The 18,576-nt window shown below is 44.3% G+C and overlaps 1 protein-coding gene across 4 annotated transcripts in view; it reads right to left on the reverse strand.

Annotated features, from left to right (window-relative positions):
- PLEKHM3 (pleckstrin homology domain containing M3) overlaps window positions 1-18,576 on the reverse strand; it is a 122,505-nt gene that overhangs the window by 74,246 nt on the left and 29,683 nt on the right. For all 4 annotated transcript variants that reach the window (XR_005105757.1, XM_037397547.1, XM_037397546.1 and 1 more), the window contains one exon: window positions 4,868-5,013. Coding sequence is in view for 3 of the 4 variants with exons in the window: in XM_037397547.1 (XP_037253444.1) it covers window positions 4,868-5,013 (146 nt within the window). In the remaining variant the exon portion in view is untranslated. The remainder of the gene's footprint in view (window positions 1-4,867; window positions 5,014-18,576) is intronic.

An 18,576-nucleotide genomic window follows, 5' to 3' on the forward strand; every position in this document is an offset into this window, starting at 1 on the left:
TCCCATGCCCTGAAGCTGTATTCAATATCTCACCTACCTGTATTAAATACCTCACTCATTTCTCTTTTTTTCTCCCCACACCCCTCCTTTTTTTTTTTTTAATAATGCACATACAAGGAACTGTGCTACTGAATGGAAGCACAGGTAACATGCTGTGTGAGGAGCAACACAGGCAACTTGGATTTTGTAGAACAAAACTCTACAAACTGCAAATATGTCAAGTTTTCTAACACTAGCAATGTTGATGTTTTATTAGACATGCTAACTGCAGCGCACAAAAGAGACTACAGTTAAACAACCTGTTTTTACAATCATTAAACTATTCAGCGGTAATATCTCAGCAATCCCCTGACAACGCTGTATCTATAGTAAATATTATTCCTCTTCCACTGATGTGCAAATTAAGCCACATATTCGTTGATTCCCTAGGAGGCACACGAATACTTGGTACAGTGACTAGCACCTCCCACCAGGAGGACCTGGTGGGAGGTGATGTCTTTGTACTCTTACGTCCTTGCTTTAAATCCCTGCCAAAGCGATGGGTTCCTCATCCACCTGCCCTGCTGCCTCAGGAACCAGAGGACGATTACTCTATAGTACTACACTCACACCTGTGGACACTTATACCCTGTATAGGACAACCCTCCTGGGACTACAACATTAAGAATATAGAAACAAAAGAATGCCAGAATTGAGGTCACCTGAGTGAATCTGCAATACATGTGCACTATGATGCCAAAGTATTACTGTGCAGCTCTGGCACTGCATGGTAAATGCAGCCTTTAAGGAGAGAGGAGCAAAGCAAACCTTTCTCTCTCCTTGCCAATACAATGTACCTGCAGGAAAAGTAGCTTCGCCCAGCATCACTGGCTGACAGGAAGGTGTCGGTTCACTCTGCATGCCTGACACAGGCACACAAGTCACGTAAAACATTAACTCACATTGCCAACCATAGCAAAGTTACAAGAAGCTGAAATGCCGTCTTATAATGAGAAGGGTCAGGCAGCCATAACAATTCAGCTTGCTACCAGCCAACAATCTAGTACATGTACTAGGGTACTCACAGTCCCCCAGTTTCACTGGACAGATTAGACAATCCTATTAAACAAGCCAGAAGGAGTGAGAAGATGCAAAGTGCAACAGGGTTTTAGCTTGAAATGTCATACAAGGACGGATGCTAACATTTCCAGACCTTTCTTTTTTAGAGGCTGAAAACCTAACAGTTCAGAATTCAATCTATCAGAAGTCAGCCTCCCTTGAAGCCTTCTGGCACAAGGAGTTCCTTTCCTTCTGTGTTTGTCTGGCATTTTGCACAAGCTGGAAGCCACCTGAACCAGAGTGCAATACTTACTGGTTTTTGCGTGCAAATGGAGAAAACAGTTGGTCTAAGTAAAGGAAAGGGGAAGGGTGTTCACAAGATTGCCTCTTTTCTTTTCCCTTCACACAAACACGAGAAAAACACAAGTATGAGAACAGCAGTAAGACAGGAGAAAAAAAAAAAAGCGAACTGGGGGACTTAACTGCTGCTTCAGTTATGACAGAAGAAACATGCCTGCCTAACTGCCAAGTCCTTTCAAAAAGCTTTTATTGCAGTCAAGGGGATTTTTCTTTTCCTACCCATGTGCTTTCAGGTGTTAAGTGCATTGTTGTTTTTCAAGATCCTGGGTATGGGAAGACACAATCCCACAGATTTCTACTGCTTCTGTTTTTTCATGACTCGTCTTGCCAAAAGTGGACAAGAACCTCTCCATTTGCAAAACTTACTTAACTGAGGAAAGTTTACCACAGCTGCTCAAATATCTAGGAGTCCATGAAACAGAAAAGAAATGTAACATGTTCAATTACACTGTACCATGATAAAAGCTCACATTGTAGAGTACCTATTGTTGCTTGCTGTGCCAGAGACAGGCAGGACAGACCCCAGAAACCCCTGCAGATGCAGGGAAAAGGCAGCAGGCAGGAAAAAGTGCAGGCTGTCAAACTCTTAATTCACTTTGCTTCCATTTGGTGGACTGACAGGCATGTTTCAGGCTGTGTGAAACACAAGCTTTTGAAAACTGAAGCCTTGTTTCAGTTCTGACCATCAAATGTGGTATGTGCTTATTTCCTGCAGGACCTCTCTGGGGTATGCTATGAGTCTTGCCAGGAGCAAATACCCCCACCGGAGAAGCTCCACTTGCAGGCATTGCTGAGGTACCTGTGAGGGGCAGGGCTGTGCATTTAGGAGAAGCTTTGTTGTTTAGCTTCATTTTGGAATGCTGCTGCACAGCTTTCTGTGGGCATGCTGGCCAATCACAGGAGGTGAAATGCTAACAAATCAAAGTGATCTTCCTTCAAAAATGAGCCCAAAGAAAATTATTACTCCCAAGATCACAGAATGCTCGGGGTTGGAAGGGACCTCTGGAGATCATCCGGTCCAACAACCCCCTGCTAAAGCAGGTTCACCTACAGCAGGTTGCACAGAATCACATCCAGGAGGGTTTTTAACGTCTCCAGAGAAGGAGACCCCACAGCCTCCCTGGGCAGCCTGTCCCAGCGCTGTCACCCTCAGGGTAAAGAAGTGCTTCCCCGTATTCAGGAGGAACTTCTTGTGTTGCAGTTTGTGCCCATTGCCCCTTGTCCTGTCACTGGGCACTGCTGAAAAGAGCCTGGCCCCATCCCCCCGACACTCGCCCTTAAGATATTTGTGTACATTGGTAAGATCCCTCTCAGCCTTCTCTTCTCCAGGCTGAACAGGCCCGGCTCCCTCAGCCTTTCCTCACCAGGGAGATGCCCCACTCCCCCCATCATCTCTGTGGCCCTCTGCTGGCCCCTCTGCAGCAGTTCCCTGTCTTTCCTCAACTGGTGAGCCCAGAATTGGACACAGTTCGCCACAAGAAAGTGGGACAAGGTATCTGTCTTTGCCAAATCAGCAGGTTGAATCAATACACTACCAAGGATTCAACGTAGTTTCATTGTAACTATTAAGTGCAGCAGCCAGCACTAAGCTGCCTTTTAGACCATTCCGAAGAAGTATCAGACCTTACCTCTAAATGGAGAAAGGAAATGCAGATGTAGAAGTGCAGGCAGTATGTGTTCTGCCTCAAAAAAGTGCCGCTTAGTTCCTATGGAGGTATAGCAGGGACAGAAATAAAAGCATATGTATGCAGAATTGACCAGAAAGGGGGAAACCCCAAAGGTTTCACAAAAGTAAGAAGAACTACTTGTTATTTTAATGCTATACATGCATGGGATGGAACTGAAGAGAACCAACCACCGATAGCTCAGTTGTTACAGTGCCACTGCGGCACATGAAGTCTTCTTCACCCTCCCTCCCTGCCTTAGTCTCTGCTCTAGTAGCTGGGGATGCTGCAGTGCTCTGCCCAAGGGATGGTGTTCCTTTCTTAAATCCACCCCTCTGAGCACTTTGGCACAGAGACTGGTAAGGTATCTGCACAGAATCTGCTTGTGCTCCCAAGCCACATCACAGTTGTTCTGCCTGTTTACAAAAAGTGCAAATTAGTAAATTCTCACTATTAAAGTGAGATTACAGTAGATTAAGCCTTCAATAAATGCTTAAGCTTGAAAGTCCCATTTATTTTTGTGCCTCAGCTGCCTATACCAAGACCACAGGAAACTGAGCATAGACCACAGTTTTCACCCTGCAGGTTTAGAAAACAAAACAGTTTGTTTTCACGGCAGTATTACTGACAGCTCTTTGCCTTACCATCCACTTGCCCCATATCAGGTCTAACTATACTACCATAGGCGAGCAAGTTTAGTCCTTTGTAAAAGCATTCAAAGAAAGAAATCTTAAATATTTATCCCTAGCTTCTAGGAAAAAGAGGGGGGGGGGGGAGTGTCTCCACATGTAGGAACATCGTAACTCCAAAGAATCTTGCATTTCATGGCGCCAGACTATCATTTTCCTGATGGCAGGCTCTGGCTACCTTTTAATAATCTCCCCATCTGACAAATTTTCTTCTTCAAGAGAGCTGCTTTTCCTCTAATAGGGCATGTACTCGTGGTTTTTCCTTCTCAAATAGCCCATAATAATAATATTCACAGACACAAAACATCAAACAGCCTCTCCTAACAGTGGCTGCTAGGTCTGAAGCTCTAGCATGGTCTGGATTCCTTATGAGTTTGTTATTGTTTCAGCGTATGTTCCCCAAGATAGCAAAACAACACTGCTACCGTGTTTGCTGGCATAATGCTTTAAGGCATGTAATCAGTTGACCCTATCTAGTAACCAGCAGCCAAGGCAGCAGCAAACAGCAGATTACGGAAGTTTTAGAAAAGCTGCTTGTGTGGCAAGTGAACAGCTGTAGAATTTTCTCTTTGTGTTACTTTTGGTTGTCTGGTCCAAACAAGTACTATAGCAGTGTACTTCGAGTGTGCTTGAAATGTTCGTGCCAAGAGACAGGACATACCGGGCCTTGCAAACACCACATGTGGGTACGCTTGTTTCCTGGGGGCATTTCCACAACTGAGCCTCCATCACCAAGCAGTGGCAATCCATAGTCCCTAGCACTCATGAAACAGGTACTCCTCAAGTGCCCAATAATTGCAAAGATTAGAGTTAAAAGAAAGGCTTCAGTGTTCTGTCCCTCCCTGTCTCTTGAACAGCCAGATAAGCAATGACGGAAAAGATGTCACCAAGAAAGAGTATGGCTACTTTTGCGGAGGAATGTCGTAGGCCTGGCTAAGGAAATTGTGATGAAAACATCTGTCTTGTTGATAGAGCATGGCTTATTCTGGCCAGAGGGACAAAGATGACAGTATTAGCAGTTAATGCCTGTAACCTTCAACCTGTTACCATGTCTGTGCTTCTATCTGAAGGGCAATTCAGCTGACTTGCTAGCAAGCCAACCTACAGCGAGATTACCTTGTATTTGGAAGTATCCCAATTATGAACCAGTCGTGCAGGGATGAGGAAGCTGTCATCCACATGGCAGGTGCTGCAGTAATACCATCCACTGTAGCTGCACACCTTGGCTTTCCCATTGGACAAGCCTATGGAGCGCTGACAGCCTAGAGAAGAGTGAGAGGAAAAAGTCTGGATTTGTACATCATGCCAGAGGTACACACTCAGATGCAGTAAGAAAAGTAGTTATTCTACCATTTTAAATTGTATTTATTTTACCAATGCGCCATTCCTCATTCCCTAAAAAACAGAGGAATAGATATCAGTATTCTTGAACTAGCACTGAACAAGCATAAACTAACTTGGGCATCTATGACAGAGAGTTCAGAAAGCAGTCAAAGAATACTTAGCATTTCTTAATAAACAAAGGGAGAAGACCAACTCTGAGACACTGGGCATTTAAAAGCCATGGCTGTCTGAAAACCATGACCTGCAGCTTAGACAAAAAATAACAGACCACGGAAGTACTGTGTGCTTGCTCCAGAAAGCTCCCATTTTCCCCACAATGGAACAGGCCAACACTGGCTGCTTGGAGGAATGCAAGCCAGCTCCTGCTGACAGCCAGAAGGGATGCTGACTTGGCAGGTAGGATTCAGCCACATTAGCACAGCCAAGGCAAATGACAGTCAGACCATGAATAATAACTGTGAGCAGCAGTCACATTGAGAATGAGTAGTCCTTGACTAGCAGTAGTGACACAGCTCAGTTTCCTGCAGGTTGGTTGGGGTTTTTTCCTTACAATTGGATTACTCTGGGTCTTACACAGTCTGAGGTCTGCCTGATACTTTTTTCACAGCTGGATCCCTTGCGTCTTCCCATGCCCTCCTGTGTGGAGTCCCTAGGATAAAACAATGCATTCAAAAACTGCTGCTTTAGTTGGAAAGAACTAATGCAGAGCTCTTCTTCACCTGACCACCTGTTTTCACGAAACACATCGAAACTCCACGTATTTGACACCCCTGTCTTTCTCTCAACTGTGACTAAAACGAACCAACAGGTTCAAATAGTAGAGTGGAGGGTTGAAGACAGACAGCACAGTCCCATTAAGCAACCTGCTCAGGAAGTGAGGCTAAAAATGTTTGGATAAGATACAATGAGATATCTATGGTTATTAACACCTCTTTGAAACAGCACACATGACAGTGTTTCTGCTTTTCCTTCAAATGCTAGTGTCCTTGTATGACATTTACAGCTACAGACACAATTAGCACCAGAGCCCCACTCCAGCATGTGCTGTATGCTCAGACGATCTCCACTGGAGCTGGTTAGTAATGCTGATTAGCGGAATCCTTGTACATCACTTTCACAGCAAAAGTATTGGTTAAAGAGAGTTTTTCAGGCAGAAGTCAACTGACTGACTGCTTTTGTCAGTATAACTGATTTTGTTTATTGTAACTATGTAACTTCTCTCACTGAGAACATCTTTTTTCCCCAGTAGAAGTTACCCTGACTTGAGGAGAGTTTACAGTTCAACTACTCTAGGCATTAATCAAACTCCTCCTTCTCCCCATTAGCTGATGCTACCATGTCCCCTCTGCTCTAATCAAAACAATTACAATAACCTGACCACACAATTAGTTCACTTCCTCCTCTTCCACACTCCAGAGCCATTTGGCCATTGATTTCACACTATTAAGTGAATCAGTGTGGAACCTGTTCTGTCTCCATCTCTCTCACCCTTCCCTTTTTCTGAAGTGAGGATATGCAGTTGAAAAAGGCAAATATATCAACAGGTCAGCTGATGAAAGAGCTACTCATATAGTGTCTTCTCCTTTACCATCCATAAAATCAGAGCGTAAGTATAAGCATGTATGTCAAGTGGTATAATTCAACGTACATAATGCAAAAATGTGATCTCACCTTAGCTAATAATCAAGCAGAAAACCCAGACATTATGACTGTAAACTATTACCACTATAGAAATAATTCTTGTACAGTAAATCTTAGCAAAACTTTTTGGAAAGCAACATTTTTTGGGCAGAAAGAATGCGGGTATGCCTTTTATAAGGGTAAAGTCAATTCAGGTAATTCAGCAGTGTGTTACAAAAAAACAGGTGATCTATGACTGTGGCTTGGGATCAGAACTTAAAGAAGCCAAAAACTTCGTATTTCCCTCAGTGCAAAGCATGCATTTTCCTGTCTTTCCTTTCCTGTTTCTTTTTTTCTGTATTTTTTTCAAAAAGGCAGTTTCCTGACTAGTCTGTTAAAAGTGTTTCCATGCAGTACTGCTCCACTATGCTGTTATGGTTGAAGTCAGCAGGCATACTTGGTAGTAAGCTCAGTATCAGTGCCCTGTAGTACATATAAAACTATTCTTTCAATTTTTAAAATGCATTCATACATAAAAGGTAAAGGTTTTGATCAGCTAAAGAGACATGAAATACCAGTCCTGTTTGGCTGACATGAAATTAATCTGACTAGTAGCACTGGAACATGCTTGCAGAAGGTACTCAAACTGTTGCTATGGAGCCTGTGTTTTTATAAGCACAACAGAGGTAAATCTTGCCCCTCTGTAAAGGAAACAGAAGTATGCCCACTCCTCATGGAGCAAGATGAAGAGATCTACAAAACAGAGCATCCCTCTTTCCCAAGCTAAACAGGAACAAGCCCTCAGAGAGGATGTTTGTGTTAGCAGTACCTCAGTATAGCACATTCTTCTGTGCCAGCCTTGCTAAAAGAAATGAAGAGTCTGAATCTTTCTCCTCACTTGTTGCCTTTGAATTCCCTATCACTGAAAAGCACTGAAGCATCTGTCTTTACACCTCAACTGGCTCCAACTTTAGCTTTCATTACATACAGCCATCACCTCACATCGAATGAAACAGAGACTGCTAAGTGACTTGTAGCATTCTCCAGTTCAATGTGACTGGACCAGCTGATGAAGTACTAGTGGTAAAGCTGTGTCTGAATGAGACTGAAGTTTCCTAACTCAATGCCACTGAAACCTTCATCCACACTCCTCGCTAGCCAACACTCAACTCATCTGGCGGATGGGGATGGGGACAGGACACACTGATTTCACCTAACTGCCACTGTGCGCTCCTTGCCACTCCACAGGCTGCTTAGTTTGCCTCAGTACCCTAACTCCTATCCATTAGACTGAAGGTAAGAATAAGCTAAATTCCAATTTGAATTGCCATCATCCTAAACTAAAACGTTTGCAGTTGAGAAGTCATCATTTTAAGGCCTGATTTCTTGCACCCAGAAACTCATTCCAGTCCATGGGGTGAGTTTCCTCAGGAGAGGAATGACAAAGCACCAAAGTGCACCTCCTCCTCCCTATGTCCAGCCCATAAGAACTAAAGGTCTCTGGGGTGAGGAGGATCTCAGCAAGCAATCCTGGATGCCCTTGCCTTCAGGAAGGGTGGTTTTATAAAGAGAGGAAAGTGGAAGAAGTTCCTACCCAAGCAGCATCATTGCTTTCTCCCTTATCCCAGCCCTTCTCTGAGCCCATGTTTGTTTTCCTGTTCCTCTGAAACACATTTTTACACAGACTATTTCTTACTCCATATCCTCAAGTAAAATCACATTCTGTAAAGCTACAAAACAGTTGCAAGGTTGCTGTATTTTAGATGAGAATGGAGCACTGGCACCTACCTTACATTCTCCCTTACCTTGCAAGCTTTGCTGTTTGAAAATCACCATCTTTTCCATTCCTATCTGTTGTGACTCATAATGATGGCTATTTCTACAATCCTTTCAAATCAAGTTATCAAAGCACTGATTTTCTTTGATGTTATGCAGTTCAAAGCGATGTAGTGTGACAAACATATTTCTGTGGCATAGACCACTTATGCTACTTTTTTTTTTTTTTAAGATGGAAAAAAAGAAAGCAAGAGTGAGAGAGAAAGAAGAGAAGGAAGAAATAGCTTGTGGCTTAATGCTCTTGGAAATCTGGCACCTGGACGGTCAGGTACATAAACCTGCCATCATGTTTACCAGAAGCAAAGCTAGTACTGATTCCTGGCTTTAAACTGTTAGGCACCCCTCCCAGCAAGATAGTCAGATGTAGCTGACCACCTCAGAGGCAGTAACACAACACAATAAATAGTTAAGGGTGGGGAAAGGGACCATTCCATGTTTGCAGAGAAAACTGTTACCTCCCTGTGGTTAGAGAGCACCTTCCACAGATGGGGGTAAAAAACAGCACAACTTTCACCAAGCCTCTCTCACCTATTCCTAATGCTCTCACACAGAATATTATTTCTATAACATCTGTACAAAGGTCTGGCAAACCCTGAGCGTAGAGCAAGGAGAATAGTGCAATATTTCCCTAGTATCCCAAATCATCCCTACCTAAACAATGTTATAGAGCAAGCTACAGAGGGAATAAGTGTAGCTGTAGGTGTACTGTTAGCAAAGTGAGGGAAGGAGTAATCTCAAACCTTTCATCACAGAAAATATAACAAAACAGCCTTGAAATCAAGCAAAGAAAATAGGGGTTAGAAAAAATAGCAGCAGGAAAGTGCTGCTGAGTACAGATGAACTTCTCTCAACATGTCTGTAAGCAGAGCAGAGTATCAACATCAAGAGGCTCATCTCCAAATGCTAAGACTTTGGGAAGCAAGAAGCACAGGAAGATTAGGTTAAAAAGTTGTTGTAACAAGTCTCTCTCCTTGACTTAAGATGGTGGTGAGGATAGTATGGAGGAGGAATCCATGACACTGGAATACAATTCCTCTTCTGCAAAGTGTGGAAAACACCATTTCTGCCACTTTCAGGGTGTTGCATACTCTTACGGTCAAGGAAGACACACACACAAGTACTCTTTTTATCCATATACCTATTTCTTCAGTCTTTCAGTAGGAAGAGATTGGAGTAGCTCCACAGTGAAACAGAAAAAGTGGAAGACCAAATTAGAATTAAGTACACAACTGGTCTCCTTATTCAGTGAAGTTCCTTGCTTAGTATCAGGAAAAAGCAACTCCCTCGTGATTGTGTACCATAATTAAATCTGTGACAGATTAGCTCAGAAGCTAATTCATTTAGAAACAACATACAATATGAAGAAAATGACCCACAGACTTCAAAAGGCTTTCAGCTTGATAAAGCCATAAAACAGACTAAGCAGGAGAACCAAAGCAATGAATTTTCAGCGTGTTAAATCAGACATACAACATTGCTCTAGCTGCTCAGCACAATCAGAAAGAGAAGGTGAGAATTACTTCAGCTGCTGGCCTTGTGTTTCTGCACCTATTCCAATTCACTCCACCATGGGAAAACTCAAACTCACAAGGAAAACACACTAACAAACCAGCTCAGTTTCCCCTCATGCCTATCCAGGCTTGAATGTGCATTACACTTGGTCCTTTTCCCAGCACTACTTTTATTCCAAAGCAATTATCTTCCTAAAGAAATAATCAAAAACTCATAAACCTCCAAGCAAAGTCCCACACTTTACTTACCTTGCCTACTTTTTTGTGAGCTTCTTACAGACTTTATCTAAGTAACATACAAATCCCACATTATTTATGGCAGCAATGTACAAATCCCACTTTAATTATAATTTAGATCAGCTTCTCCAGAAATAAGGAACAGCTCACTATTCCCCAGCTCCCAGATTCTTCTTTTTTTTTTTTTTAAATAGACTCCAAAGGATGGACTAACCGTTCTGAGTCAATGGAAACCTGTTCAGCTTTGCTTTGCTGAGACTCTGAAGCGCTGCCTGACAGCAGGGAATAGGAGCTCCTGTGGAATGACTTATTGGCAGGATTCAGTAATTCGCCAGCTCTTAGTCAGGAATGGGAACTGAACACACTCTCTGGGCCAGCTCTTGAAGTCTGCCAGCTAGGAGTAAGTAGGTAATTTGAGCATAATTAATAATGGTACTCCCATTCCTACAGTTGATTACAGAATCACAGAATGGTCAGAGCTGGAAGGGACCTCTGGAGATGGTTTAGTCCAACCCCTGCAGGTTCACCTGCACCAGGTTGCACAGAATCACATCCAGGAGGGTTTTTAACGTCTCCAGAGAAGGAGACCCCACAGCCTCCCTGGGCAGTCTGTCCCAGCCCCAGCGCTCTGTCACCCTCAGGGCAAAGAAGTGCTTCCCCGTATTCAGGAGGAACTTCTTGTGTTGCAGTTTGTGCCCGTTGCCCCTTGTCCTGTCACTGGGCACTGCTGAAAAGAGCCTGGCCCCATCCCCCCGACACTCGCCCTTAAGATATTTGTGTACATTGGTAAGATCCCTCTCAGCCTTCTCTTCTCCAGGCTGAACAGGCCCGGCTCCCTCAGCCTTTCCTCACCAGGGAGATGCCCCACTCCCCCCGCCATCTCTGTAGCCTCCGCCGGCCCCTCTGCAGCAGTTCCCTGTCTCTCCCGAACCGGGGAGCCCAGCACCGGGCACAGCGCTCCAGATGAGCCTCACCAGGGCAGAGCAGAGGGGGAGGATCAGCTCCCTCACCCTGCTGGCCTCGCTCCTCCTCATGCCCCCCAGGGTGCCATCGGCCTTCTTGGCTACAAGGACATACTGCTGTCTCATGGGCAACTTGCTGTCCATTACACTCCTATTCGGTTTTACATACTGATAAGGTAAACAAGAGAACAGCAAAGAGCGTACCAGGTACCTGTGTGATCTGAGCAAACACTGGGGCCAGCGTCCTCAGCTGTGGCCAGGTCCTTTAGCAAAGAGAGTCTCTGCTTAGCTCAGTTTTCATTACTGCTCCATAGTTAGTTTGAAGACCACTTATCCCTGGCACTGCTCACTCATTTACCTACACTGAAGGCTATCTGGTTTGCTAAGTTTAATTTATTTGATACAGCAACTATTAAATGTACTTACAAATAATCAGCTCTGTCTCTGTTTGAATACACAGCTGGTTTGGTACCTCCTTTTAACATGAGGAAGAACTGTGCGTTAAGTGTGGTTATGTATTTTTTGCCGATGCTGTTTGGCTATATTTCTTCTTGGTCACACATCACTACCACAGCACTACCTTGGGCACAGGCACTGTTCAGATTTACACAGCACAGTTTATGTATCAGAGTCTAGTGACAGTGTAGAAGGCCAGACTCACAGCTGGCCTGTGGTTTGTTCTGTAACTTTTTACACTTCCCCTGACCTGATCCACATGCAATAGTTTTGCTGATGATACACTGCTGTGGGACGTAACAGAAGGCGGGGAACCCTGCCAACACACACACAAATGCCCTGGTTTTCCAGTAGTGGACCTAAAGCAGCCATTTTCCTTCTGTATTTGTCTCCCAGGGCTGCACACCTGCACAGATGCTCTGATGCTGAGCAAATGCACAGTGCACACCACAGGTTTTTTTCCAGAGCAACATTAAGAGGGGCTCCCTATGATGCCAGCTTCTGTGAAACCTCTAAGATTCCCAAACCTTTGCTATTTATCCTCTTCCAAATTTTGTTAAAACAGTCAGGTAGATTCAAATCTTATGGGGCAGGGGCAAAACTGTGAGCAAACAGCATTATAACATAAGCTTTTTTCCTAGGAAACTAAATTAACAGGTATGTCCCAAACTAGCTCAGGGACCTGGTATAAATTGTAACTGCAGAAAGTGGTGTGCAACTAGTTCCTGCCTGTGCCTTTCTGTAAAGGCAAGGCCTTTATTAGTAAAAGCTGGCTTGACTGATTTAAAAGATGCTAGCCCAACAAGTAAAGCTGTCTCTTGTAACACAACTCATGAGGAAACTCTGGGTTCTCAAGAGAAGAACTGGAGATGGAGGTGTTAAAGAGTTTTGGGGTCTGAAAATGCTTCCTTTTCTCCAGTAGCTTTTTCCATCCCAACAAAGGCGAGACTTGGACATTTAGACTCCCTGGTTTTGGCATTCTCTTCTTTAAACTCTATGCCAAAAGATTCATCAAGCCTGGCTTCACACAATAAATGGACCAAAAAAATCCCCCAAGCAACCAAGAGTTCTTTGGGGGCAGAGGAACTAACACCTAGCACCCACAAGCCAGGAAGAAACATGGCACAGCCAACAACAAACACAGAGCCTACACTGAGGGTAGAGACATACTCACACACAGCAGAACTGAGCTCTTAACAGTAAAAGAAATAAGCACAGATATTTTATTTGTGATGGAAAAAAAGAAAAAGGAAAAAAAAAACCATACTGAAAGCTTCCAGATTGTTCACAGAGGCAGATTAGAGCAATGGGGTCACCTATCCCCATACAGGCAGCACAGGCACCCTTAAAATCTGACAGGGGGAATATGTAGATTCATCAGCCAAGACATTTGTGTCAGCTGTTCTGACTGAAGGGCTGAGGCAAAGAAGTCAGTAAAACACCAACTGAGGATTGCAAAGTGCACATCAGGCAGGACAGGCACTGAACTGGCCAAGTATTCATCTAAACTGCTCTTCTGGGCAGCAGCAGGGCAACTCCAAACCAAATCCTATGAAGGGGAAAACATCACCGCAAAGGTGACGGCCAAATCCCAGGAAGGTAAGGGATCTAACTTCTACCAGCTCAGACAAAAAAAATAGTTCTTGCTGCCATTCCCCCTAGTCAAAGCATCTTAAAGCTGTATTGAAGAGCTCACTCACCTTACCAGTGAAGATTAAATAGCTTCTGTGATCACGTCATGCTCATCTGTGATCGCTGATAACAGGTTTAATCAACTCAAGCAAGTAAGAGAGATACCATGCGGTCTGATCTTTCCCCAGACAAGATGCCACATGGCAAAGCACCATGGACCAGCAACCTTTGAAACACAGAGGTAGGTCCACTGCAAATTAAGTACTTTGTGCTACACAAATTCAAGTCACCCTTGTCTGCAAACCTTCCCCCGACTCCTCCCAACAAGTCAGGGGCCTTTTTTAGACACGTATTTTCCAAATACTACTTTAGACATGGAGGATGTTTTTTCTGCTCAGCTGGTGTTAGCTACGAAAGAGTAAGAGTTTAGAAATACCACTGTCAGCAGTGGAAGTTTTACTTCGGAATCAATAGAAACTGGGCCTGAATGTCAAATACAAAACTAGAAGACTGTGGTCTAAAGCGAAGATACTTAACAATAAAACCTTTAGAGTGCAAAACACATTCCCAGGGGACTTCACAGAGTCTCAAATACAGGGAAGGCAAAAAGCTGCTGAAGTCTTGGAACAAAGAGATCAATTGAAATGAAACCAAGCACAAAATACATATAGCACTTAGAAAGCACAATCCTAAAAGCCCTGGACAGGTAACAACAATTGTTATTTGGGACTAAAAATGTGACAAGAGTGCTGACAACCTTCCAAAGGACCTTCTGGTATTTTATTATTGTGCTACATTTGCTAAGATTTGTCCCCTAGGATTTTTACTTCAGTGACATGCTACCAATAGGTGCTGGGTGTGATGACAGTTCACAAACTGTATTTACTAAACTCAGGGACGAAGCACCCCTGCTTTTCAACTATCTGGATTTGAGAAGTTTCAACTATATGGCTTTTCGAGAAGCTGAACAAGTCAACATAGTACCTGGCTAATTTTTTTCCCTTTTTTTTTTTTTTAAAATCACACTTTCTGGCTTGCAACCTATTAGGAAAAGACTTCCTTCTCATGAAGGGGGGGGGGGGGGAGAAGAAAAAAAAAAAAAAAAAGGAAATAACTTTACGTTTATTGCAGTAGGGGATGGTTCCAGACTAGGTGAGCTAGAGCAGAGGCTGCACGAGCTGGGCACGTTGCGCTGGGCTGTTCCCCATCTACACACATGATCACGGCACTAGAGGCAGAATGACTCCTTGAAAGCCAGCAGCTTTCCATCTGCTGCTCAATTTGACAGGGCGGCAAGCTCAGGAAATAGCCCATTTACTAACCTCGGCTTCTCATTCAGCTCAGCCAACTAAGCCAGTGGAGCCCTAATAGCAGTATTTATCCTTCTGGCAAGTGAGGAGACATGGAGAAAGCAGGGAAATGAAGACAGAAGGCACCCCACAAGAGGAACCATACAGGCAAATAAAAGCATGTAGAGCACATTTTGCAGAAGGCACAAACTCCCACATCCATTAGGACTTGCAGTCTAAGCAACAAGAGTTCCTGGCAGACACAACTGACTTCTCTGAAGAAATGTTTGTTTTAATATAGGACAGGGGGAGAAAAAATAAAAGGTGAAAAGGAAGTCAGACATCAAAAGAACAGGAGCTATGCAAAAACAGGAGGCAAGGGCAAAGGCCGTTTGTCTTCCCCATCTATGGAAACGTGAAGGCACATGCCAAGGGAACAGCAGCAGTGAAGGGCACCTGAGGACATGAGGGCTCCTTACAGACCTGCAGGAGAAATGCCCACCTTGTCCCAGCAGCCCATAGCCGGCCCAACAGGGAGACAGGACAGCCACTGGAGTACTCACAACCAGCAAGCACTGTCTGCAAGGTGCTGCGCTTACCAAACATGTTTTGATGGAAGCCACATCATCTCAAATTTGTAACATGAACTATTTGGGAATTTCTCCTTTATCCAGGTGAAATAAAGACATAAAAATAGCACACACCCCCCAACAGATCCTCCTAACATAATGCATGTGTCATTTCCTACATACTCCTAGAAATCATAAACCCTGATATTTACCTGCTTGGACTTGCAACCAACTTTCACTTCATATCCATTTGAAGGTAAGGGGTAGGTCCCTCCAAAGTCTCACCTGAGCAGACTGACACTCACAAATGCCACTCTTGCTCAGAGCCCCAAACACTTCCCACAGGAACACAGCTGTACCCAGCAACAGCAAGATGAAGCCTTCAGTTATACAAACACACAAAGGACAAGGCAGCTGCCATTCCAGTGCTACCAGTTGCTAGTTAACCCCATGTTCCAAAATGTATTGCTCTTCCCTGCCAAAAATATAAATAATGGCAGCAAAGGTAAAAGTGTTTTCAAAAACCAAGCCTCTCCACTGTTCAAGCAGCGGCCTATTCACTCATTTCCTGGAAATCAGGAGAAATAATGCCCTGCCCTCCACAGCAAGACAAAGAGTTAAAAACGTGTGGAAAAGCTTTTGCATCTGCTGATCAAGCAAAAGAAAACTTTTTTCAAGCTGCCCTTCTGACTCCAGTGCATCAACAGTTTGTTCCCCCTGTCCCATAACTACATCTGACACCACCGTCCTGGCTTATATCACGAGTTGAAAAGTGCTAGTCAGCCTCCAAGATAAACTTGTCAATAGCGAGGCACAGACATTCGCATTCTTCCCTACCTGCTTTTGAGTGTCAGCTGTGTGTCTGGGAGCGGTCCCTTGAAAAGCTTTTACGGAGGGAGAGAAGGAAAGGGGGTTGCAGAGGGCATTTCAAACAGAAAAAAAATCGGGGAGGAGAACCCCACAAAGACTGCAAAGAGAAAATAAAATAAAAAAACCCCTGTCCCCATCAGGTCCTCCCAACAACCTTTTTTATCAGAGGTTCATTGTCAATCAATTAGCCAAGGCAGCAGGGGTCTGTAGGAAGGGGGCTAGCTCGAGAGACAATGGTCTGCCCTGTTGTATTACTATTTAATCACTTTTCCTAAATAAATAAAGCAGCCCTGAGGTGCTGTCATGTCAAGGGAATTTATAACAAAAAAACCCTTCATTTTTCATTGGTCATTACTTTTCCTTCCCTCCCACCCCTGCAGGACTAGAGAGGGTTATTACTGTAGCCTTAAGTTCCATCTTTGTGTTGCTTGTCTTTGATTCCCACTCGGACCTTGCCACTTTCTGGCACTAATTTGTTAGGCCGAACAAAGGAGGGATTTGTACCTCCTGTAAGGTCTCAATTAGGAAAGGCTTCTGCTGTATTATGCGCCATTGGGACAGGACACAAAGACGGTAATTACAGGAATTTGCACTAAATGGCTGAAGAATTCACAGCAAAACTTTTCTTCCTCCCCCCTCCTCATCCTTTTCCAAGCTTACCCCTCCCAGCAGCCCTGGGGAAAACCCAGTTCTCAATGCCTGCAAGCTGTAATTACCAACAGCAGGCCCCTTAGGTTAAACAGCAGCCCATGCCAGGGAACAGCACAAACTGCCTGCAGGGAGCAAGGCACAAGGAAGGGCTCTCAGCTGCTGGTGTGCCTCCGAAGTCTTCTCAGCACAAACTTTTCTGAGCCACACAAGTTTCCTCAGTTTCTCCCAGTTATAATTACAATTATTAATTTCTTTGTGATGTGCTAACAGCTACAAGTTCCAGTTTCAAAGACCAGCTTTAAGGGTCTCAGGCAGACGGCAATGTGTCCACTCCTACAGCAAATGCTGTGCACCCCCACCCTCAGGTACGGGGAATCCCAGTGGCCAGCTTCTCACAGACTCCACAACTCTGCATTTCCCTGCACGAGTGTTCAGTCTTGCAAACTAAAAGAAGACCACAGGAGCACTGGGAATCCTCACATGCATCAGGAAAAGACTCCACGCAAGCCTCACATGGTCAGAGTACCATATTTCTGTGGGGAATACGTGAGTGCAGATGCATCGACCCCACGTTTGGGGTTGGAAATGAACCCTTTCCCACAGAATTCTGCTCCCATAGTACATAATGCAAGACTAAAACCTAGTCCACATTTAAGACATGCATTTTGTTGCCATCCCAGGTCCTGATCCTATTTTTGAGGAGATCACTAGAAATGCTCATTTGAAACTCTCCTGCACCTCAGTCAGAGGATGAAGCAAAATTACAAAGATTTCCTCTACTGAGCTTTGAATTAAAAGAAATTAGGAGAAAGGAATAAAATTTTAATGTCAACTGGGATGTTATCTTAAAATGCGGCCATTAATTCTGCTGTCCTCTTGAGTTTCACAAGGCTGTCTGCTGGGTAACACAGTGGGCTGGATCCATCTTGGGGATACTTACTGGATCCATTCCCAGAGTCTCCCTGCAGTTTTCTCTCTCACAACTACCTTGAAAGGTAAGAAGTGACCATTGTCCAGTGGTGTTCAGGTAATCAGTTACCACAGGACCTATAGGCACCTTCAGTTTCAGCAATAATTTGGCACATAATTACTCCCTGAAAAAATTGACATGCAGTCACACAAAGAGCCTGTGGTAAAAAAACAGAACTGATTTCAGGCACAGGCCCAAAATACTGTGACCAAATCATTAATTGCAGTGAGGCCAGCCTTCACGATGCTCCAGCTACCAGGCGGGTGCCATGCACTGTGCAGAGGTGAGCAGGAACACCACCTGCAGATGACTACCAGAAAGGGATGAACCTAGCTGAACCCACTGCCAGTTCTGAGGGCAACCCAGTACTTCTGGGGCTCAGGTCTCCCCTGGAAGGGATTCAGACCAGCCACTAGGTCCTGAGCCCACACAGACACCACGCATACTCACACACACGCACCCTGAGCGTGATTCCAGAGTAACAGGAGACCTCCACACCAGACCCCTACGCCAGGCCAGAGCAGGGAGGAGGCAGGACCCTGACAGTTCACATAACAAAAGAGGAAAACCCTCCAGAAAAGCTGTTTCTGATACAGCTGACAGTTGCTAAGTGAGCATAACTAAAGCCAGCCAGAGACTATAGTTTAGGCACAAGGTGCCCCAATTTGCTCCACAAAAGTGCCCTTGCTTAAGTAAAAGGACACTGAACTGCATTTACTTGGGCTTTCTCTATTTCCACTTAGTTCCCAAACTGGATAAAATACTCATCTTGCCTAGGACTAGAATCAGCAGTCAAATTAACTGAAATTTACAATTAGATGCTGAGGCTGAAGGTTGTTTTCACCCTTGCCTCAAGGGAAGAACCAAGCAGAGAGCTC

Source organism: Falco rusticolus, chromosome 8 (genome assembly GCF_015220075.1).
Source record: "Falco rusticolus isolate bFalRus1 chromosome 8, bFalRus1.pri, whole genome shotgun sequence".
Classification (NCBI taxonomy): domain Eukaryota; kingdom Metazoa; phylum Chordata; class Aves; order Falconiformes; family Falconidae; genus Falco; species Falco rusticolus.